This window comes from Oncorhynchus clarkii, chromosome 1 (genome assembly GCF_045791955.1).
Source record: "Oncorhynchus clarkii lewisi isolate Uvic-CL-2024 chromosome 1, UVic_Ocla_1.0, whole genome shotgun sequence".
Classification (NCBI taxonomy): Eukaryota; Metazoa; Chordata; class Actinopteri; order Salmoniformes; family Salmonidae; genus Oncorhynchus; species Oncorhynchus clarkii.
The window spans coordinates 23,849,173-23,874,014 of record NC_092147.1 but is presented as its reverse complement, the minus strand read 5'-3'; the positions used below and the strand labels follow the sequence as shown (position 1 = coordinate 23,874,014).

The 24,842-nt window shown below is 41.4% G+C and overlaps 2 protein-coding genes across 3 annotated transcripts in view; one reads left to right on the top strand and one right to left on the bottom strand.

The window, feature by feature from the left end:
• The window catches only part of LOC139391190 (c-Maf inducing protein), a 43,990-nt gene extending 38,976 nt beyond the window's left edge, over positions 1-5,014 (top strand). The window contains exon 21 of one of the 2 annotated variants that reach the window (XM_071138825.1): positions 70-5,014. In XM_071138825.1, coding sequence (XP_070994926.1) covers positions 70-123 — 54 coding nt within the window. In that variant the 3' untranslated portion in view covers positions 124-5,014. The remainder of the gene's footprint in view (positions 1-69) is intronic. The other variant, XM_071138912.1, reaches the window with a different exon arrangement.
• A 96-nt stretch (positions 5,015-5,110) lies between these two features.
• On the bottom strand, positions 5,111-24,781 carry LOC139391117 (phospholipase C, gamma 2). The gene is made up of 32 exons (XM_071138699.1): positions 24,605-24,781; positions 17,260-17,457; positions 16,934-17,083; positions 16,679-16,772; positions 16,513-16,560; positions 16,292-16,376; positions 15,526-15,606; positions 15,193-15,236; positions 14,987-15,059; positions 14,744-14,845; positions 14,532-14,650; positions 13,067-13,152; positions 12,828-12,945; positions 12,519-12,687; positions 11,815-11,910; positions 11,531-11,611; positions 11,208-11,377; positions 10,913-11,113; positions 10,495-10,795; positions 10,247-10,315; positions 9,987-10,096; positions 9,806-9,902; positions 9,590-9,656; positions 9,033-9,208; positions 8,194-8,296; positions 7,743-7,946; positions 6,690-6,829; positions 6,462-6,573; positions 6,167-6,334; positions 5,998-6,086; positions 5,713-5,909; positions 5,111-5,555 (listed from the first exon to the last, which is right to left on the bottom strand). Exons 2-32 carry the CDS (start codon positions 17,447-17,449, stop codon positions 5,513-5,515), a joined length of 3,783 nt encoding a protein of 1,260 aa, XP_070994800.1. The 5' UTR covers positions 17,450-17,457; positions 24,605-24,781; the 3' UTR covers positions 5,111-5,512.
• Positions 24,782-24,842: the final 61 nt, after the last annotated feature.

Genomic DNA, 24,842 nt, shown 5'->3' with positions numbered 1-24,842 from the left:
AGAACATATTAGTATATCAACAAATATCACATTTGTTTTGGTCTCTTATCTTCTTTCTGTCCCTGTCAGGCAAAACTCCCCAATCTGAAGGAGGTGGACGTCCGCTACACCGAGGCCTGGTGAACACATCCTGTATGACATCACTAGAACACCAACTCCCACATCATCCAAACATCATCGGAACACAGAGCCTCTCTTACATCAACAATAAGAGGATCCTCTCCCATCTCTAGATGAGGACACTTTTATCTGGAGATGACATCAAAACGCCACGACCTCTCTAGTAACATGTCCATGGAAAATTACTATCTTTCTAGTGACATCATCAAAATACAAGGACCTGTTCTTTCTTGTGAAATCAACATACAAGGACCTCCTTTTTAGTGACATCATCAAAATGCAAGGACCCACTTTCTTGTGACATAAGGGACCCTCTCTTGCTCTCATTCTCTCTCATGTGTTGTTGCTCACTCAGTCCCTGTCCACATCCTATTTGCCCTCAATAGACTCGTCATAGATTTCCTCTGTGTTGTGTCATATGTACACAGAACAAAGTTAACAAATGGTGGATCTTGCCCCTTTCCCCCCTCTCCCTCTCCTGCTCTCTCTAAGGACCTTTGAGTTTAAATTACCTCTCTTCCCTCTATTTACTGGGAGCTATTCTACCCTTGTCTGATGAAGGCTGGATAACCAGGTCACATTCCAGTACATTTCTTTGATATTGCCTCTAGTCAATCCAAATGTAGCTTTAAAAGACTATTCAACTCTCATTTTGGTCTTGTTGTTTTCTTTGGGTTCTTTCAGGTTAAGAGTCGGGCCTTTCCAGTCCTTCATTAGGAATGAGGTGCTACCTCAAAAAAATAAAAGTTGCAAGACTGTGCCTAATGCCTTGTATAACACGTTCACTCTCAATCAATTTTTATCAACTTGAATGAACGTATTTTTCCAGATATCTCTGCTTTCACATATTGTTTATATATATATATATATATATATATATCTCACACACACACACACATACACAGTACCAGGCAAAAGTTTGGACTCACCTACTCTTTCAAGACTTTTTCTTTATTTTTACTATTGTCTACATTGTAGAGTAATAGTGAAGACATAAAAATTATGAAATAACACATGGAATCATGTAGTAACCAAAACATTTTTTTTTTCTTCTTCAAAGTAGCCACCCTTTGTGCAAAGCTGTCATCAAGGCAATCTTGGCACTCTCTCAACCAGCTTCACCTGGAATTATTTTCCAACAGTCTTGAAGGAATTCCCACATATACTGAGCATTTGTTGGCTGCTTTTCGTTCACTCTGCAGTCCAACTCATCCTAAACCATATCAATTGGGTTCTGGCCGGGTGATTGTGGAGGCCAGGTCATCTGATGCAGCACTGCCATCCCTCTCCTTCTTGGTCAAATAGCCCTTACACAGCCTGGAGGTGAGTTGCGTCGTTCTCCTGTTGTAAAACAAATTATAGTCCCACTAACTGCAAACCAGATGGGATGCGGTATCTCTGAAGAATGCTGTGGTAGCCATGCTGGTTAAGTGTGCCTTGAATTCTAAATAAATCACAGACAGCGTCACCAGCAAAGCACCATCGCACCTCCTCCTCCATGCATCACTGTGGGAACCACACATGCGGAGATCATCTGTTCACCTACTCTGCGTCTCACAAAGACACGGCGGTTGCAACCACAAATCTCAAAATTGGACTCATCAGACCAAGGGACAGATTTCCACCGGTCTAATGTCCGTTGCTCGTGTTTCTTGGCCCAAGCAAGTGTCTTCTTATTGGTGTCCTTTAGTAGTGGTTTCTTTGTAGCAATTTGACCACGAAGGCCTGATTCACGCAGTCTCCTCTGAACAGTTGATGTTGAGATGTGTCTGTTACTTGAACTCTGTGATGCATTTATTTGGGCTGCAATTTCTGTGGTTGGTAACTAATTAATTTGTCCTCTGCAGCAGAGGTAACTCTGGGTCTTCCTTTCCTGTGGCGGTCCTCATGAGAGCCAGTTTCATCATAGCGCTTGATGGTTTTTGCGAAGTTCTTGAAATTCTCCGCATTGACTGACCTTCATGTCTTAAAGTAATGATGGACTGTTGTTTATCTTTGCTGACTTGCCATAATATGGACTTGGTTTATCTTCTGTATACCACCCCTACCTTGTCACAACACAACTGATTGGCTCAAACGCATTAAGAAGGAAAGAAATTCCACAAATGAACTTTTTAACAAGGCACACCTGTTAATTGAAATGCATTCCAGGTGACAACCTCATGAAGTTGGTTGAGAGAATGCCAAGCGTGTGCAAAGCTGTCAAGGTAAATGGTGGCTACTTTCCAGAATCTAAAAAATATTTTGATTTGTTTAACACTTTTTTGGTTACTACATGATTCCATATGTGTTATTTCATAGTTTTGATGTCTTCACTATTATTCTACAATGTAGAAAATAGTAAAAATAAAGAAAAACCTTTGAATGAGTAGGTGTGTCAACTTCTGACTGGTATTGTATGTATGTATGTATGTTGTATTTATATATATATATATATATATATATATATATATTCCCTGTTGACATTTTAAAAGCAGACATTTTCAGGAGCTCTGCTCTGCGGTTGCAACATCCATTAAAAGGAAAACAACATGTTTGTACATAACTCCCATATTTAATAGAATGGTTGTGCAGTAGGTGGTCTGGGACTGCCTTGTATTTATGATTTCTCTCTTCATATCCCATTTTTCTGCCTCCCCTAATTTTGTCATATACCTTTTTTTCACTTTCTAGGCAATTTATCCATAATCCATGTTGTGGCTTCAACAGAGGCCCCATGTGCACCTTGCATCAACCTCTCAATGTTGCCTTTTTGGCATGATGGGGCATGTTTTTATAGAGATTCATATTAGACACTTTTTGCTAGTGGATGTAGATATACAGGCCATGGTCATCCTTAATGGGATAGGAATATTTTGTCATTGTCAGGAGTGAAGAGGCTCTGTAGAGGCAACAGCATGGTGTGTAGATGACCCTGATAAAAAAGGGGCACATTAACTGCCCAAAGTGTCTAGACTAAGATTTTAATTCACAATTGTTTGCCATACTGTACTTCAAAAAAGAAACTATTGCATCAAACATCAGTACTGTCTGAAACGTGACATAACGGTTGATTCTAATGTGCTAATCATTCATTCACAGAACCACATTTCTCTCTACTCCCCATCAAGCATGGAGAGAGGACACTGTTTGGAGCATCCTCACCCATGAAAGTAGTACATGTATCTCGGTTAAAATGTTTTGCATTCAATCTTTATTTGAAACCCTAAGAACACTTTCTGTTTACATGGGCATACTGTGGACAAGTCCACTTTTTTAAACCACCGGTTTTGAATTGATTTGCCATATTGTTACCAAGGAATGTTATTTCAGCATTCAGGTATGTGACTTTGCCCACACAAACAGCAGAACAGTGTTGTCCTCTGTCACTTCTCTTCTGCTGTAGGTGGCTTTGGTCAATCTGTCCCTTCTCTGTGCCCTTTCAGGGTGTCTTACACAATCAGATCGTTCTTTTGACTGCCCTACTCTGGTCCCATCCACTTCTTGTTTTTTCTTCTTGAATTCTCTAGAATTCTGTTCAGTTTTGGCAGAACTTAAAGAACACAGAGTTGGACACCGTCCAATAAGAGTTCAATGCTATGTTTATTTTGAGTGCCATTACGGTTACTGGCACTACATTTCATTGTGTATGGGCATCTTTGGTCTGGCTTAGGACCTCATGCTGTCACTTCCTGTGTGTGTGTGTGTGTGTGTGTATATATATATATACACACATACACACACACACATACATACGTGTGTATATAATTTTCTGTCTCCCTCCCCTCTGTGCTTCTTAGTCTCCCTTTTAGGGAGGCTGTCATTGCCGTCATCTTAAGGACATGTGCGTGTGGTCATTAACTTTTTATTTTCACACAAAGTGCACTGTAATCTGTCGTGTTTTCATGGTTAGTATCTTTTAATGATTTGTTTGTCAACTGTTTATTTGATTTGATCACGTTATCAGTTTATTTGTCGCCTGACTTTTTTTTGGCATGTACATCTTGCATCAGCTGATGTTTTTTTATTTTGTAACTTTATTTTAAGATTTGAATATGAAAAGGGTCAGATCACTAGCTCTGAAGTCGACCTACACCCTTTGTCCATGGGTTACCACAATGTTCTGATCGAAGCTCAATGATAAGCAGTACATGTCATAAACCAGCGATTTAATCACCTTGGTGTGTGATTACAGACCTTTGTATTGCTGGACACATTAGCTCGTGCAGAAAATACTGTGTAATGATATGAACATAGTATGTATGTATGCCAGTGAGTGTACTTGTTACTGTACCGGTTCTACACTGGTGACATACTGTGTGTAATGATATGAACATAGTATGTAAGTGGGAACCAGACCTGAGGATTTCTTTTGTAGCCCTGATGTTCCTCTAGTTTTTAACATTCAAATGTATATCTGCAGCTGGCTAAAGAGGGAGACGTAGAGGTTGGAATGTGGAGGGTTTTAGTACTGTAGAGGAAATTGTGACAAAAACCAATTCATTTGTTATATCACTTTCCTGTGGAGCTCACTGTGCTTTGCTTTGGTTTATGTCTCCTCTAACTCTCTCTTCTCTCCTCATTCCTCTCTTTTCAGAGGTCATATTACAACCTGTACTCATTTTTTCTGAATTTGTAAAGATTTCTATAATTTGAATTGTGACCGCGGCTTGAGTCTTAATGTGGTTGACAGCGGGGCGCCTGCTGCTGTAGCACCCCTGCTAACGCAGTGATGGACATAAGCTAGATTTATGTTCCCCTCATTTCCTCTCATCTGCGTTATCTGCTTCTACAGCTGGGTTACTACTGCTCTGTGGCTGTTGTAATAATAAAAAAAAACAATACCTTCTACGGGAAAATAAAATACTATGATGTGAAATCATTTCAATCAAAATAAACTGTCTGTGAATATGTTTCAAATGTGAGTGCTGCATAGTTATTTATAGGTTCTGTGTAAATGTCACTGTTTTCAAATGCCGTAGTTTAATCTGATCAAATGAAGCGAAGATGGTCAGCAGAAGAGGTCATGTTTTATTGACTGAAATTACGCAGAGGAACCATTAAAAGAAAATATAAACACAAGGATTATCAAAGCAACATAATGTTCTCTAAGCAACACTTTCACCTGCAAACAGCCCTGTATGTCTACAATATATCAGTAGTTAAAGAATGCATTTGTTGAGAACAAAAAAGAAACAAGCAATACACTGGTAACATGACTTAATGTATTCTTCAAAAACTCCAGAGAAATGATCAGTATGACGCTGCTAAGTGCACCTTTCACTGTTCATCTTAATAACCCATTAACACCCCAAATTATGCAAATGTTAAACACATCACACATTTTCTCTCTGTTGGCCTTGGCAAGACTGAAGTTTGGGATGCAACCACGCAGGCTCAGGATGAACTGCCCTCAGGAATAAAATTTACTGTTGTTGATTTTCTTTTCCTTTATCCTAGGACCAGATAAGATAAATGAATGTATCATGACATTTCTGTTCACAATTTTTATTATTATTTTCATAAGCATTTCGCTGCACCTGTGATAACATCTGCAAATCTGTGTACGCAACCAATAAACATTGATTTGAATAGAGAACAACTCCGGCTTACTTCTGTTTGCAGGTATCTTGGATCTTCTGTAACTGTGTCTCATTGGTGCTGAACTCTCTCATGAGGTCGTCACGGAGCTGTGGGGGGGCGGAACGCTGCAGGCTGGTGTGGGTGTCGTACAGGAAGATCTCGTTGTTTATCTCAGCCTGCCGCCTCCGCAGTTGGTTGGACGACGAGTACAGCTCCTCCTCTGCTTTCTGATTAGCAGACAGACACAGGCTCACCATCCAGATGCACAAACACCACCACTAACACCAAAGGCTGTCAACATGCAGCGTGTCTCACCTCCACCTGCTGCACATCAATGTAGACCAGTAAAGACGCCAGCTCTATGCTCTCATTGAAGCCATTTTTCAGAGGAACAGAACGGTACCCTAAGATGAAACAGTGTAGAAGTGTGTAAATGAGGGGCTTAAGGGTTCATGCGCCACATATTAGTGGTTGTGTGTCCTACCTGAGCGGATGCCCTTCACAGGGAAGGTAGCCTGCGCCAGGAAGTTAGGGTCTGAGAACATGTCCTCCTCATTCACCACAAAGCGCAGGAAGGTGAGCTCTGGCTCATGGACTGGGAACGTCACCGGCTCTGGAGGAGCCTTCCACACCGGGTTCAGCCCATTGTCACCTGAACAAATATAAGCCCCATTACCAACATCCTTTCATCTTTAAAACAACACACACAAGCTGAGATTCTTTAATTAGCTGGACGGCATTGTGGGAAGAATGTAATTCTATCCACTCCCACTCCTTACGATAGACGACGGTCTTAAACTTGTTATCTTCTGTGTGTCCACACAGCTCCGTCTCCACAAAAGGGCTAGCAATGCTACGGCCTGGCTTAGGCAGGTGTCTGGCAGCAATCACCTACAGGGGGAAGCACAGCAAACTCAGTGCTCAACAGTAACCAGTTTACCATATGAAAGGTTAGCAGGGAAATGTCAGTGTAAATAAATACATTTGGACAATGAGCAGAACCATACCCTGACAGTAAGGGTGAACTTGACTTTCCTCTTCTCCAGGTGTGGATCATAGGTGTCTGAGCGCATCATCTCTGGCTGTAGCACGTAGCCTGTATGTCCGTTAAGGCTGAAGAGGGCACTGTTGAGTTGAGTGTACTTATCTGGGGACATAAACAGACATGAACATCACTTGGACACACCGAGCAAGCAATTTCCTAATCTCTGTGAACACATTTTCTGTTGTCACATACACCTGATAGGTGCAGTGAAATGTGTTGTTTGACAAGATCAGCCATAGTAGTAGAGTCTCTGGCGCAAATTAGTGTAGCTCAGTTGGTAAAACATGGTTCTTGCAACACCTGGGTTGTGGGTTCATTTCTCATGTGGGATCAGTACTTAAAAAGTATAAAAATGTATGCACATAAGTTGTCCTAAAATGTTAAGTGTCTTGCTCTACCAAGGGCACGTGGAAAAAGTACCGAATCGTCAAACTTGAGTAAAAGTATAGATACCTTAATAGGAAAGGAGTGAAAAGTGAAAGCCACCCAGTAAAATACTACTTGAGGAAAAGTATTTGGTTTTAAATATACTTTAAAACCTCTTAAGTATCAAAAGTAAAAGTATGAATCCTTTAAAATTCCTTATATTAAGCAAACCAGTTGGCACAATTTTCTTATTTTTAAAAATTTACGGATAGCCAGGGGCACACTCCAACACTCAGACATCATTTACAAATGAAGCATTTGTGTTTAGTGAGTCCGCCAGATCAGAGGCAGTAGGGATGATGTGTGTGAACTGGACCATTTTCTGTTCTGCTAAGCATTCAAAATGTAAAGAGTACTTTTGGGTATCAGGGAAAATGTATGGAGTAAAAAGTACATCATTTTCTTAAGGAATGTAGTGAAGTAAAAGCAAAAGCAGTCAAAAATATAAATAGTAAAGTAAAGTACTGATACCCCAAAAAACTACTTAAGTAGTACTTTAAAGTAGTTTTACTTAAGTACTTTACACCACTGGGCACATGGACAGATTTTCATTCCCCCTCCATCTTTAACACATGCTCATCAAACCCACCTGCAGTCTGGAAGTTGAGCGCCACCATGTGGCAGCCACAGGCCCACAGAGGGTAAGGGTCGTAGTTTGATGAGTCTACACGTTGGCCCTTGGGGTAGGTGCGGCTCAGGGACTTGCGGTTGTACTTCAGGAAGTCTGGAGTTTTGTTCTTGGCCGGGATCTTGTTCTCCACAAAGGAGCGGATCTCTTTGTAGCAGTAGTTCACTGTGGGGGCATGATTGGTAATGGGCAGACTAAGTTTGATCAGAACAATACTGAGAGGAGAGAGTCTACCACATCTGACTGTGGTGGAGGGTGACATATTCTGGTAGTAATAATATGAGTGTGAGTAAAGGGTGGATTGAATTTAATTTGAAAACACACAGTTGAAATCTCTAATGTGTATTGCAGTGCATGTCATAGGATGAATGCCTTAGGTGGGTGTTAAGGGTGGCAGGGCTGGGGATCGTACCAAAGCGGTCCTTCTCCTTGCTGCGAGGCTGGCAGTACACCACCAGGTCAGACATCTCCATGGCAACCTCTTCACTCTTCTCCACCTCCTCCTGCTGCTTGATCTGGAGGACAGAAAACACACAGCAGCTTCCTGTCAGCATGACATCACTGAAGACAGCTTCCTGTCAGCATGACATCATTGAAGACAGCTTCCTGTCCCTAATCTGTGCCCCGCACATTGACTCGGTACCGGTACCCCCTGTATATAGCCTACTTATTGATATTTTATTTAGTAAATAACTCTATTTTCTGAAAACTGCATTGTTGGTTAAGGGCTTGTTAGTAAGCATTTCAAGCATTTCAAGGTAAGGTTGTTGTATTCTACGCATGTGAAAAATACAATTTGATTTGATTTATCAGTATGACATCACTGAAGACGCCTGGCTGTGTAGCAGCTTCCTCTCAGCATGACATCACAATATACGCTGGGCTATACATCTTTGGAGTGGTAGATATAAAGATATCATACTAGCCTCTTACGTATAGATGCCATTGTGTTATTTAAGAAATAAGGCACGAAGGGGTGTGGTATATGGCCAATATACCATAGTTAAGGGCTGTTCTTATGCACAACGTATTACGGGGTGCCTGGACACAGCCTATAACCGTGGTATATTGGCCATATACCACAAACCGTGATGTGCCTTATTGCTATTGTAAACTTGTTAATTAGCGCAGTAAAAGTAAATGTTTTGTCATACCCGTGGTATACGGTCTGATATACCACGGCTGTCAGCCAATCAGCATTCAGGGCTCGAACCACTCAGTTTATAAATGGAATTATATCATGATACTAGCCTCTAACTGCTTGTTGTGCTGCTTGGTGATCTCTCTCTGGGTGATGTCCCAGGCCACCTGGTACCACTCAAACAGATCTTCCAGTGACTCTGCCGCAAAGTCAAAATGAATCTTGCTGTCATAATCACTCATCTGAAGTGTCATGACATGGGACTTCCCATTCTTTGCAGATCTCACTGAGAAGAGAGCGGGATGGAGGGAGCATGGGGAAGAGAATGTAAAATATTTATTATGTGTAATGTACTGTATATATAATACACTGTTGTGATTGGGTACAGGACTAGACTGTGTCTACACGTGATGTACCGTCAATTGTATATTTATCCTGTGTAAGGTGTCGTGGTCTAAAACGATCCATTTAGAAATGTATGTAGTTGTGTGTACTGTTGATATGGGGTATGTTTTAAGAGCAGTCGGTCTAATGAGCATGTGCTGTGTGGAAGGACTGGGGGTTTGGTATTTAGTGTGTTAATCATGTGAAGATAGCATGTTTCTGATATAGATTATCTGTGTTTGGACAGCATGTAAAACAGATGTAACAGAATGACTGTACTCACCAACGTTACACTTGGAAATGTCAACAACTCCTTTACACATATCCCCCAGAGGATTGTCCTCCATGACCTGTGAGACAAATGTGTACACTGTAGATCTCTAAAAATGCACTCTTACCACACAAGAAATATACAGCACAAATGCACAATGTCATTGACAGACTGACCCCACACCAGTAATACAGTAACACCATGCAAAATACTGATCACTCCTCCTACCTGATCCTGTGACTCAGCTTTGATATTGTTGGACACTTCCTCAACGTAGTTGGCAGGGAAAAATAGCTGCAGCTTTCCCCCATAGTCCCCTTTCCACCTAGTGGGAGCAGCGGAGAGAGGTTAGTATGTTCCTAATCTGACCTGGGATCAAATTGTGTGTGTCTGTGTTCTGAGGCCTCACCATCCATCGCTGTCTTTGGACACACTGTGGATCAGAGCCCCCTTGCAGAAGTTCAGTTCATCCGGTCTCATGGGTCTGTAGTCGTACAGAGCTTTAACTGTACTCTTCGGCTGATGCAGTTAAACATACAGTACATCAACAGGTACATACATTAATACACATACAAACATAGATACACACACTACATTGACATTGCCTGAGAAAATCTATAAACATAATTTCAATGAAGGGAAACAAGTTAACATAATATGTGAACATACCAGTGACGGCTCGATTTCATTTGGCTCCACATACATCTTAATATCATAGAGTGAGGCGCAGTCTGTCTCCTACACAGACAAACCATTAAAAACACTTATCAGTAAACATACTCTACTTAACCTTTCCTCCCCCAGCAGTCCAGTCTCTGCCCCCCTTTCTCCCTCCCTCTGCCCTCCTCTCATCCCCATTATATCTCTCTCCCATCCTCTCTTTTCTGCCTCCAGTCTCTCCCGTCCCTCTCTCTTACCGTGCTGAAGCGGCTGACCAGTTCCAGTGTGACAGGGTAGCGTAGTTTGATCTTGCGATACAGAGGCTTCTTACGGAAGTAGTTGACCAGCTCCACCAGGCTCTCGAACTCAGTGGTGGTTCCCAGCACGTACATAGAGCCATCCTTCTGGATCCGACAGTGCTTCACCTTGCCATCACCTCTGAAGGTGATAGCGTAGGAGTCGCTCTCCTCTCTCTGTCTGATGAGGAAGGCTCCGTCCCGGGGGATTCTCAACAGATAGTCCTCTGCCTCCCCTCTGCTCAGGTTACTATAGAACCACCTGACCACCACAGCACACAGAGAGAGAATCTATGTGTTAAGTGTGTGCATTCTTGCGTACCTGTGTGCATGTTTAAATTCAGACATACTCTATATCAGATGACCCTATGTAACTCACCCTTCCAGTAGGTGTGGGTTGGGTCGAGGCACAGCCTCAGTGAGGCGCAGGTCAAAGTCGTGGCAGCGGAGGGGCATGTCGCGATAGTGCTGAATCAGTGAGTACACACTGGGGAAGTGCAAGTTGTCAGTCAGGAAGTAGAAAGTATGTCCTCCCTCTGAGCCAGAGCGGATACGACAGTGCTGGACCCTCCCACTGCGCCTACAGTATAACACACCGAAAACAGGCATCAGCACAGCAGAGATCTAAACACAGGACACGTACTGGCAGTAGAGCTGAAGACAAGCTGGCGTACCAGAACGAGAGGGTGAAGTCTGTCACAAAGGTGTCACTTTCTCGGACCAGGAAGGTGCCATCCCTGCCTCCCGACTCAGCACAGAACTCCTGAAGCAGCCTCTCTGCTGTCTGCCTCCCTTCACTCATCCTCCCATGGAACCAAGGCTCAGACGTGTGGAGCTCTGGGGACTACAGCATAGAGGGAGGGGGACGGAGGCAGGCAGGGAGCGAGGCAGGGAGTCAGGGCGGTAAAAAACAGTCATAATTATGTAATAATTAAATACCGTGACAATGGTCATTTGTTTCTCCTACAATTAGAATGAACTATTCTCTGTTGTTTACCTTCCTGAGCTCCTCCTCCTCCTCCTCCTCTGCGTAATAGAGCGTGTCATCTGAAATCACACAGTAGTGCTTGTTCCATCGCTACAGGCAGACAAACAGGCACAATGTCAGAATAGTTGACAACGGCAACCATCACAACAACAAAATATACACTAACAATGCTATGACTATGAAACAAATACAATAATATACAACACACTTCCTGAACCAAATAGGCCTACATACTTCTAAGGAACTAGCTTGCAACCATATCATGTTAACAGGACAGGTGGTCTCTAAGTTACCTGGTCCACTGGATCCCAGATATGCAGGTCTCCTTGCTTCTCTCCCTTCCGGAAGTCCTTTCTGCTGATGCCTCCCTCCACACTCAGTTTCTTGTGCTGTAGGGGAGAGGAGGGGAGGGGTGTTGGACCACCACAGACCCACCACGCAGGTAATAACTGACTGTCATCTGAAAAGCCCATCATATCATGATGATGAATCACTTTACTATAACTTGCTGTACCACATACTACATCGGAAACCGTTTTGCCCTGTGATCCAATTCTTCACATTATTCCCTCCCACCACCATCCCCATTGTATCCTCTGGGCTGGCCCTCACCTTGAGGATGATATCATACCACCATCCCCATTGTATCCTCTGGGCTGGCCCTCACCTTGAGGATGATATCATACCACCATCCCAATTGTATCCTCTGGGCTGGCCCTCACCTTGAGGATGATATCATACCACCACCCTCATTGTATCCTCTGGGCTGGCCCTCACCTTGAGGATGATATCATACCACCATCCCCATTGTATCCTCTGGGCTGGCCCTCACCTTGAGGATGATACCATACAACCACCCCCATTGTATCCTCTGGGCTGGCCCTCACCTTGAGGATGATATCATACCACCATCCCCATTGTATCCTCTGGGCTGGCCCTCACCTTGAGGATGATATCATACCACCATCCCCATTGTATCCTCTGGGCTGGCCCTCACCTTGAGGATGATCTTGCCCTTGAGCTGTGTGGGGGATGGCAGCTGTTCAGCCATCAGCTCCACAGGCTCCATCAGCAGCTTGTCCTGGAATACCTCTCTGAAGATACGAGCCATCTGCCTCTGCTGCTCTATGGGACAGTGCTCCTCAATGGAGAGAACCACAGGGTATCTGACAACAACAGCACCACAATGCTCAGTCAACACAGGCAGAATGATCTAGAAACATTTACAGTCCTCAGTTGTAAAGCACCTCAGGTGTGGGTATATTTATTAGTTTGGGTGAGTTTTCTCAGACAGATTCAGACTCACTCAGATGTGACAAAGGCATGGTCATTGATGGCCTTCACCACGTCCTCAAACTTGATCTTGGTGGTCCTGGTCCAGCCATGGTATATGATGGGCTCACCTGGCCCTTCCCAGCAGTCCACTACAGGGCAACACAACACAAAATAATCCTTTCCAACTATAGAAGTAAATGGATAATGTAACGAGGGCAAAGTAAAATATGTCAGGGACTGTTTCAGTGAGGTTTAAGGTGTACAACTAACACTCAACACAGCGGCATCCCAGACGCAGGCAGCGAATGTAGGCCTCGGTGGACGACTCGCTCCGCAGCTGGTCTCCAGTCAAGTACCTGATGGAAACACATAACAACATCATAACAAGAAATACAACATGCAAACAAATCATAAAGAGCATTTGTGTGTTTATTATAATATGAGTCATAGCCTATTCAGAGGTGGCACCACAGATCCCAGAGTGGTCTGGTGAAAAAACATTCTGAGGCCGTAGCGTTTCCTGATGTGGTAAACTAACCAGGTAAAACTCCAGACAGTATACGGTATGATGTGATTAATCTGTTGTAAAAAGGTTTAATATGGGCTATGACAGGAAAATAGTTTTTCTAATCAAGTCATGTTTTTTTATTTATTATGGAAAAACTCCTGGTCTTGGTGAGGATGAAAATCCTATCAAATTGCCTCAACCCTGTACATCATATTAATTATATTTTATTTAACCAAACCACTCTGGAAAATCAAGTTGCTAGCAATAGGCATTATTTTTTTCGCTTCAAAAACTCAACAACAGGTTTGCTAACGTAACTAGCTAACTGTAGTAGCAGCAGCCAACTAATAATTGGAACATTTGGACAATAACTCGATTATTGAGGATTAATTGTTCATATTCATTATATTTTAAGGACTAGAGGTGTTTCCTATACACAGACACGGAGAAAGCAACATGATTGGACAATAAAACTAACTGGGCTGAGCTTGCTTTATGCAGGTTTGCATCGTGTAGTTCTGCCCTATGCAATTGTAGGCCTAATAAAACGTACTCACAGTCTATGTCAGCTATTGTGTTTAGGCCTATTGATTAATTCCAGTTTTGTTTTGACAAAGTCTAGGTAGCCTAGTCAGCCCAAGTTTGAATATAAACCACATTTTGTCCCATTCAAATTTTCTCACAAACAAATGGGCTATAAATACACGTTTCCTTTTTGTTTACCCTGGCCAGAGCGACAAGAGCACATAGGCTAGACTATTCAGCTGCTGTTGTTAGTAGCCTACAATTGATCAGACTGAAAAATAGTCTCGTTTCCATGCAATACAGCAAGTCTTATCGCTAATGTTTAGTTATATAGGCTGCTGCATTTATGTAAGAGCTTTTGCTCGTGTCTATTGGGAGTGATGTGCTATCACGGTTGCTTAGTAAATACAGGAGGAAATTGGAGATCCCGCTTTGAGCTTTGTGCGTTGCGCCCCGCCCGCGCGACCTGCGATTTCCGCAAATCTGATTGGTCAAGACGTGCAAAGAGCCTGCAGCAGCACTCAGATTTGATGGAGAGCGAAATTGTACTTGAGTTGACAAATCATGAGGAAAATCGGTCTAAAAAGCAGCACCTTGACCCTTTTTTTAACGCATTGCATCAATATATTTTATTTTAAAATGTTAAGTAGTGTTCATTTCATAGTGTTGTGTTGTATTTTTGTGTTATGTGTCGGTACTGACGTGTTGTGTGAGGAATTGATCCAGTAGTGGGACAATGGGTTGTTCATATCCAGGTTGCACATCTCTGAGTATTTCTCATCCCAAATCGAGTTCTCCTTAGAGAAGAGGAAACTGAGGAACTAAAGTGAGAGAAGAGAGAGAGAGCGCTTTGACAAACATAAAACATCGTTCTCCACTCCCCATTCACACACACATCAAACACTGTGTCCCACCTCGCTGACGGTGAACTCTGGATCATTGGTCTTCCTCATGGTGTCGTCTATAAAGGTGGTCATCAGCTCTCGAACCTGGTTCAGGTCATTGGCCCATGACTCCTGAGAAGGAGAAACGTAGAGAGTGAGGAAAATATAGATACAAATTACAATAATGGTAATGATAACAGGTAGCAGGTTAAACACTGACAGAAACAGACCCAGTTTTACCAATTTCATAATTGATAGATAGCTTGATCTTACCTTCTGCTGGTACAGAAGAAATCGTTGGAAATCATGGAGAAGAACTGCAGAGGCATCAGGTTTATCTGTACTACTACAGTAGGGAAAAACCACATCACCCACCAACATACGTCAACAAGAATTCAAGTTTACCGGTATAATAAAGCTGAGTAAATTATTATTTGTGATTGTTGAACTACATCTTTCAATGAAAGAGAAAGACCCACCCCATGATGAAAGCACATGACTCCCTTTTGAACTCCTCGAGAATCTGATGAAACATATCCACACACCAGTTACAAGTCAACACAGTCACACACACACACACACACACACACACACACACACACACACACACACACACACACACACACTGGTTGACAGTCAGTGTCTGTCTAATCATATTTAACATGCAAAATGTGATATGCTAGCTAACACTTCCGATGTGAACACACATATCAATACATACTGTAAGAGAAGTTAAATTATCGGTAATTTATGGTATCTGTTCAGCCTTTTCTACTTAGAGAGTGTAGTAGTGCAGTAAAATTATGACTCACATCTTTCTGATCAAACATTAGAATATTGTAGAATTTATGAAACTGCTCAAAGTTCAAGACATCTTTCCTTGCTCCAATTTCCTGGAACAAAAGAGGGAGACGGACAATGTTTGGTTCAGAATACTTTTTTTATATTTGTTATTTGTTTACCCCCTTTTTCTCCCCAAATTCGTGATATCCAATTGGTAGTTACAGTCTTGTCCCATTGCTGCAACTTCCCTACAGACTCGGGAGAGGCGAAGTTTAAGAGCCATGCGTCCTCCGAAACATGACCCTGCCAAGCCTCACTGCTTCTTGACACACTGCTCGCTTAACCCGGAAGGAAGCCGCATCAATGTGTCGGTGTCAGCTTGCAGGCGCCTGGCCCACCACAAGGAGTCGCTAGAGCATGATGGGACAAGGAAATCCTGGACGCCAAACCCTCCCCTAACCCGGACACTGGGCCAATTGTGAGCCGCCTCATGGGTCTCCCGGTCACGGCCGGCTGTGACACAGCCTGGTATCAAACCCGGGTCTGTAGTGCCCTTGGTTCAGAATACTACAATTTATTTTATTACATACATACTTCAATTCTATTAAATCACTTGAGTGCCCAAGACCACTTATTATCATCTAAAATAACTCATGAATAGAATTAATTATACTGCCCAAGTTTTTATCTGGCCAAGGAGGGAAGGAAACTTCAGCTCCTTGGTTCTACAACTCATTAAAGTTTTGGCAGCAGTGAGGATGAGGGTGTGAATAGGGATGAAAAGGGGATGAGTACCGAGAACTTTTCCTTCAGGGAACGTGTGCCGGGGACCTTGTAGTTGAGCTGTGGCAGAAGAGACTTCACCTCCTTCAAGGTGATACTGAGGAGAACAATTTAAAAGAACAATGGATTGAATTGTGGAAATTACTAAAGGGGCAGAATGGGAATTTGGCACAAAAAGTGGTATAATTAAGTAGAGGATTAAATCAATTTTTGAGTGTTGAAACTGTTCTTACCGGTTCTTTTTAGTTTGATTGATAGAATACATCTGTTTCCTCAACCAGCTGGAAACAACAAACAATATGCTCCGTAATTGTCAGTTATCGTCCATATAATGTGTGTGTACAGTATATGGGTTTAGGTTTGTTGTCTTTTCAAGTGTGTGTGTGTGTGTGTGTTCACCTCTCTATGATGTCTGGTGTGGGGGCCACCAGTGTCTCCTGTCTCAGTAACTCCAGGCCTGTCAGCCATTTATCCGCGTCATCCACAGTGTCAGCTGTCAATTAACACAGACTATTACAAGCTATATTATCCAATATAACCTAAGATAAACCATCCATATTTAATCAGTAGGCTATCATCAACAAAATGTGGTTGTATGGCATCAAATAAACACAGAAAAGTGGACATACTCTGCACCCTCCCACACACACTTACCGCCAAGGCTTATGGTGTTAAGAACAAATTGGGACCCATAGAAGATGGTGAAGCAGGTATTGTCATCATGTTTGTCCCTGCCATCTCTGAACCTCTCAAAGTCTTTTGAGTTCCTCCCTGGGCGAATCTCCCGTATCTCAGACAGATCCACTGAAACCGTACTCATCATTGTTACTCACTCTCTCACATACTCAACAGCTTTTACACTTTCCCTCACACACCCTATCCACACACCATATCTCTTAATGTACTCACAGCCCTTCTCTTCTCATTGTTTCAGTGTTAGGGTTGGGATTTGAGTTAGACTTAGATTCAGGTTTACTCACAGACACCATCATTCTTGTCTGCTGTTCGGGTCCAGGCCACCTGCCTGGTCTCCATGATGACCTGCACAGTAAGGCGCTCTACCTTCTGGCGGAACACAGTCATGACGATGCCCATCTCCAGGTCCCTCTTGATCAGACTCTTCTTGTACTCCGTCAGCTCTCCCTGCTGGCTTCGCCCCGGCCCCGCCATTTCTGGCCCTGTGGAATGGGCCCATACTCTACTTATAGTAGGGATGCAATGGTTCACTAGGTCCACAGTTTTGTTCAGTGACTCATTAAACCCCTACCTCATAGCCTCTCCATAAAGCTGTTTCAGGATTCATGGTTTCATCATGTCAAACAAAGGACGAGGAAGCAACTACAGGCCTGCACAGTTATAAAGCATGCTTTTATTTGACCACTTTAAATATTTCAGGAGGTGCATAGTGTACAGTGGCAGTATATTATGTTCATTTGCATTGATGACTTTTTAGGAATGTCTATGTTTATAACATGGAAACAGGTTTTATTTTATTTGCTTGATAACAGATATGTAACTTATAACAACTCTACTTTGCATTGTATATTAGCTTATTTATTTTCAATTATTAAACTGGTTGTTTGGATCGTGGATGCTGATTGGACGAGCAGTGTTCCAAGCCATGCTGTCTTGGCGGGAAACAGACACACCGATGTCTGCTAATATTTCTATCTGAAAATTATCACTGTGCCTCCATAAGAATATCATATTCAAGTTGGTGTCCGAATCATGTCTTATATTTATCTCATATATTTATTTATCTAATCTCAAATTGTTTCCCTTTGCTTCCAGCCTAGCATTTACTTTGGTACAGCGGGGGTTAATATAAACCTTGCTGTCTGTCTGTTCAACATCGGAAACAATGTTTCACTTGTGAATTTCAATCTCTAGTACTACCATACATAAAGTAAAATGTGCACAGACGAGACAACTTTTTCTGAGCCAGTCGAAATCCCGCATCAACGTCATTATCATGGACATATACAAGTAAATGCCAATAGAAAAAAGCTCAAACAAACGGAAATGCAGCTCGTGTATTGTAATGCAGGTTCAATGTATGACGTCACGGAGTTAGCTGAACTTGGCTTGCTACCTAGCAAGTGACAAGAAAACTTTTCAGCCTGGAAAGCAACCCGTTTGTTAAGAACTGACGACCAGTCCTTTCACATAGCTACTAACCAACAATTATTAATGACTGGGTTGGGTCCTTTAGCAACATGAACAAAATAAATAACAACCAGATTTTTGTCCCGGACTATAGCCTATCTTCTGGTGGAAGAATGACATTGTATTAATTGACTTATCAAAATAATTTTTTAATGAAAATATGTCATTCATTGTTATTTTAATATGTTGGTAACAGTTCTAGAGATGGAAAAAGTACTCAATTGTCATACTTGAGTAAAAGTAAAGGTACCTTAATATAAAATGACTCAAGTAAAAGTGAAAGTAACCCAGTAAAATTTTACTTGAGTAAAAGTCTAAAAGTATCAGATTTTAAATGTACAGTGGTGGAAAAAACACTCAATTGTCTTACTAGAGTAAAAGTACAAAGTAAAAGTAAATGCTATACATCAAATTCTTTATATTTAGCAAACCTGACGGCACAATTTCCTTTTTTTATAACTTTTTTTGACAGCCAAGGGTACACTCCAACACTCCAACATAATTTACAAGGGAAGCATTTATGTAGTGCATTTAGTGAGTACACTAGATCAGAGGCAGTAGGGATGACCAGGGACGTTCTCTTGATAAGTGTGTGTATTTGATCTTTTTCCTGTACTGCTAAGCATTCAAATTGTAACTAGTACTTTTGGGTGTCAGGGAAAATGTTTGGAGTAAAAAGTACATAATTTTCTTTAGGAATGTAGTGAAGTAAAAGTAGTCAAAAATATAAATAGTAAAGTACAGATACCCCCAAAAACGACTTCAGTACTTAAAAGTATTTTTACACCACTGTATTTAAGTGATAATGCCAGAGAAACCGGTGTTTGGAGGATATGTTGGCACAAAGGGTTGATAGTCAATATACCCTCCAAATACCAGCTTTGAGGGCTTTTAAACAACGGGTTACCAACATATTCAAATAATCATTGACATATTTTCATAAAAATAATTTTGTATCTATGGACGCGTTCTCTCTAAATGTTCCATTGCCCAACTGGCTGGCAACGTTCTTATCCCTTGCTCGCTAGCTAGCCAACTACGGCTAACTTACAGTCACGTCAAACAGTGCAGCCGACAGGAAAATAGCTGCAATTGCATGTGTTAAAGCTGTTTTCTAGTGACATTTATTTGGATACATCCATAACAAAGGGCTAATGATGTACGATTTCACCTGGCATTAAAAATGTGCTCTCTCGTCAGGACACTATTGTTCAGAGGAGCGAGCCAACAACACAGCTAACACAATCACTTCAAACTGAAGCTAGTTTTACCTGTTTTCTATTTACATTTCTTTGTATATATCCATAAAAATAATGCCAGCTGATTCATGATTTCGACTGGCTGAGAAAAGCTGTCTGCCTCGCCCCGACACATTCATTTCTATGGGACAGTGGAGATCGAATTTCAATATTGAAACAATGTTGCAAATGTCGGAGACAGACAGGGTTTATACAAATCTCTGCAATTGAAAATCAAATGCCTGTCTAAAGGAAATGGGAGATAATGTCTAGATGCTTTTTATAGTGGAGATCAAGTTTATAAATTGCCTGGCTGGGCTGATGAGACAGTGGATTGTGCAGTGAGATGGAACAGTTTAAATAGGCATTTCAACATCACAGCTAGCCGATGGTAACTTGTGAAATAGACACCTACTGGATTGCGGTTTTAACCAATCAGCATCCAGGATTAGACCCAATCTTTGTATGAAAAAGCAATAAGGCACACTGAGGCAATGCTGTATCATGAATACAGCCACAGGTTTGACTGGGTCATTCCAACTGTGCAGTGCCTTATCTGTCCCCAGGATATATCACTTCTTATTTTGTGTAAAATGTGCATTCCAAACGGCTTTAAATATACGATAAAGTGTAATTTACTCTAAAAGTATAACAATATTGATCTTGAAAGGGAATTCTATGCATTTTGTAGAAAACAAATTATGTGAATGTCGGCATTATTGCTATGTCCCAGTTGTTATTCCTCAACCTCCATGACAAATATAAGGCTTAAAATAATAAAAATGTTATTATCTTTCTTCATTATGTTATAGTCCTAGCTAAATTTTCTTTCATCATAATGTTGTTTTTATGATTATCGTATTTATTGTTATTTAATTTAAGATGTTCTGTGTGTCCCTGATATCACTTTCCATCCTGTTAGTTTGTTGTAATTCTCCATTTAAGAAAACCACCCCTTTCTAAAATGACACCACATTCAGGAAATGTCATCATTTCTTTGGTTGGAAAACAATGGTTCAACTGTAAAAAATATACTGTACCAAGCAAAAATATAAATGCAACATGCAACAATTTCAAAGAATTTACTGAGTTACAGTTAGTGAAATCAGTCAATTGAAATAAATAAATTAGGTCCTAATCTATGGATTTCACATCTGGAAATAAAGATATGCATCTGTTGGTCACAGATACCTTAACAAAAAGTCACGACAATGGCAAGTCAATGGGACTCGTTACAGTATCTCTATGAATTCAAATTGCCATCGATAAAACTGTTTGTGTTCATTGACAGTAGCTTATGCCTGCCCATACCATAACCCCACTGCCACCATGGGGAACTCTGTTCACAATGTTGACATCAGCAAACTGCTCGCCCACACCACGCCATATATTTGGTCTGCATTTGTGAGGTCAGTTGGACGTACTGACAAATTCTTTAAAATTATATTGGAGGTGGCTTATAGTAGAGATATGAACACTAAATTCTCTGGCAACACATCTGGTGGACATTCCTGCAGTCAGCATGCCAATTGCCCACTCCCTCAAAACCTGTGGCATTGTGTTGTGTGACAAAACTGCACATTTTAGAGTGGCCTTTTATTGTACCCAGCACAAGGTGCACATGTGTAATGATCATGCTGTTTAATCAGCTTCTTGATATGACACACCTGTCATGTTATTTTGGCAAAGGTGGAATGCTATCAGGGATGTAAACAAATTTGTGCACACAATTTGAGAGAAATAAGCTTTTTGTTTGTATGGAACATTTCTGGGATCATTTATTTCAGCTCATGAAACCAACATGTTGCGTTTATATTTTAGTTCAGTGTATAAACACTCCATTGTATCTATTTTTCCATGTTTCATGTTGTCGGTCTGTATGTCCCATGCATAAATGTCCCTGTTAGGCTAAATTATAGAGAAAATGAACCACATTTCATTTTGTTAAAATATGTTTTATAGAGAAGTTAAAATCCTGTTCAAGTGTTCACCATTATGCTAGCTCAATCTTTCTCACTCACAGAGCTCTGGCTAATTTAGGCTCCAAATTTCCACGCTGTTAGGTTCTGACCTGTTAGGATTATGCACCTAACAGGTTGGAATATGTACATTAAAAATATAAATAATTGCCTGAGCTTGACTAATATGTTTTTCTGAAAGTCAGTAGGAATGACGCAACTGTGTTACCTGTGACTGTATTCATGATACAGCACTGCCTCTTGTGCCTTTCAATTTTCACCTAAAATTACATACCCAAATCTACCTGACAGTAGCTTAGGACCTGAAGCAAGGACATGCATATTATTGATACCACTTGAAAGAAAAACATGCGTTGATTAAACCTGTAGAGGTTTAATCAATACACCTACAGTGCATTCAGAAAGTACTCAAGACCCCTTTACTTATTTCAAAATGCTGTTACAGCCATATTCTAAAATGTATTAAATTGTTTTTTTTCCCTCATCAAATCTAGACACAATACCCCATAATGACAAAGTAAAAACAGTTTTTTTTAAACATTTTTGCACATGTATAAAAAAAACTGAAATATCACATTTACATAAGTATTCAGACCCTTTACTCAGTACTTTGTTGAAGCACCTTTGGCAGCGATTACAACCTCAAGTCTTCTTGGGTATGACGCTACAAGCTTGGCACACCTGTATTTGGGGAGTTTCTCCCATTCTTCTCTGCAGAGCCTCTCAAGCTCTGTCAGGTTGGATGGGGAGTGTCGCTGCACAGCTATTTTCAGGTCTCTCGCCGCTCAAGGACATTCAGAGACTTGTCCTGAAGCCACTCCTGCATTGTCTTGGCTGTGTGCTTAGGGTCGTTGTCCTGTTGGAAGGTGAACCTTGGCCCCAGTCTGAGGTCCTGAGCTCTCTGGAGGAGGTTTTCTTCAAGGATCTCTCTGTACTCTGCTCATCTTTCCCTCGATCCTGACTAGTCTCCCAGTCCCTGCCGCTGAAAAACATCCCCACAGTATGACGCTGCCACAACCATGCTTCACTGTAGGGATTGTGCCTGGTTTCCTCCAGACGTGACGCTTGGCATTCAGGCCAAAGTGTTCAATCTTTGTTTCATCAGATGAGAGAATCTTGTTTCTCAAGGTCTGAGAGTCCTTTCGGAGGCTGTCATGTGCCTTTTACTGAGAAGTGGCTTCCATCTGGCCACTCTACCATAAAGGCCTGATTGGTGGAGTGCTGCAGAGATGGTTGTCCTTCTGGAAGGTTCTCCCATCTCCACAGAGGAACTCTGGAGCTCTGTCAGAGTGACCGTTGGATTTTTGGTCACCTCCCCCGATTGCTCAGTTTGGCCGGGTGGCCAGCTCTAGGAAGAGTCTTGGTGGTTCCAAACTTCTCCATTTAAGAATGATGGAGGTCAGTGCGCTCTTGTTGACCTTCAATGCTGCAGAAATGTTTTGGTACCCTTCCCCAGATCTGTGCCTCGACACAATCCTTTTGCTGAGCTCTACGGACAATTCCTTTGACCTCATGGCTTGGTTTTTGCTCTGACATGCACTTTCAACTGTGGGACCTTATATATAGACAAGTGTGTGACTTTCTAAATCATGTTCAATCAATTGAATGTACCACAGACGGATTCCAACCAAGTTGTAGAAACATCTCAAGGATGATCAATGGAAACAGGATGCACCTGAGCTCAATTTTGAGTCTCATGTAAATAAGGTATTTCTGTTTCATCTTTTTAATAAATTTGTAAAAATTTCAAAAAACCTGCTTTGTCATTATTGTGTATTGTGTGTAGATTGATGAGGATTTATTTATTTTTAAATCAATTTTAGAATAAGGCTGTAATGTAACAAAATGTGGAAAAAAGAAGGGGTCTGAATACTTTCCGAATGCACTGTACATTTCAACCAAGAGCAACAGCTCTAACAGCTATGTGGTCTACTTTCCAAACCACAACATTAAACAACCAATCTTTTTCTTTTTTCTGTTAACCCGGCGGTCTCTTAGTGTGAGGGAGGGAAAGTTATTTGCACCTCTACGTTTTTAGGCTTCATGGTATGGTGGTTGTGTACAAATGGAAGCAAACCTTGTGCAGGAATACTGAGGGGTAATATTATATGAGTGTGTCAGACCTGATTCCATGTAGCACTCATTATTTACATTGCAAATGAGCAGCAGGCGCAGTGGATGGATGGACCCAGAGAGAGAAGTGAAGTATTAACCCAGAACTATTTCAATATCTTTCCTGAGGAAACCTTTGCTCTCAACCGGTGCTGTCCCCTTAAAGGGCTATCCACAAAATGTACACAAATTAGTTTCCTGATACACCACAAGAACATAGTCAATAACACACACATAAATTATAAGCATAACTGATGGTCCACTACTTCCTTCTGTAAAAGATGTATCCAGTGTAGCGTAAACCAAATGTGAAACCAATCAACACTGTGGCACTCCCCAGGTCTTGATGTACCATATGAGAGACAATGCAATACAGGTATGTCAAAACATGATGTAAAGTAACCCTGGTTACATTAGGCACATAATAGATTAAAATCCCCACTTTTTTAGGTTAATGGTGTTTGCTATCCACAATTTAATTATCGTGAAAATAGATACCGTTTGCTGGACAGTTACTCCAAGTGTTAAAATGAATGTAGGGTCTATAACATAACGGGTTCTTTGGAAATGCATATTCTAATGGATTGGGGAAAATTAGATCGACATTTGGATGCACAACAGGTGTTCTGTCTAGACTAAAAATTATATTAGGAAGGTTCACACAATCACACCCCACAAGACCCCTGCCACAGACCATTACGGGCGCAGAAGATCCATCACCATCAACGCTCCACTTGAAACTAAAAGCGGATTTCCCCATAGTCACTCTGCTCTCACTTTGCTCTACATTTGCACACCCATAAAAAAAACGGAAAAGTTTTAAGACTTACCCAATAAATTAAACAGTCAATGTTATAGCTGTAAAGTAGCCTCTTGTATAAATTAATTCATGGTTTTTAGGCTTGAGATTCTAAAAATGATACAGTCTTTCAAACAGTCCTAACCCAGCCGCGAAATGGTCAGTTCCTCAATTCTATGTGTATAAGGAAGTAAAGTTAATTTGCGTTATAGGCATAGCAGTAATAAAAAGATCCGGAAGTACGCATATCTATGCAAATTCCCCTTGGA

Excerpts from the sequence above, each read along its gene's own strand:
- LOC139391117 (XM_071138699.1), bottom strand. The coding sequence starts at position 17,449 with ATGGCGGGGCCGGGGCGAAGCCAGCAGGGAGAGCTGACGGAGTACAAG. Across the intron at positions 11,911-12,518 it reads AGGGCAAGATCATCCTCAAG|CACAAGAAACTGAGTGTGGA; the intron begins GTGAGGGCCAGC and ends TCTCCCCTACAG. Across the intron at positions 5,910-5,997 it reads TTGATGTGCAGCAGGTGGAG|AAAGCAGAGGAGGAGCTGTA; the intron begins GTGAGACACGCT and ends TCTGCTAATCAG.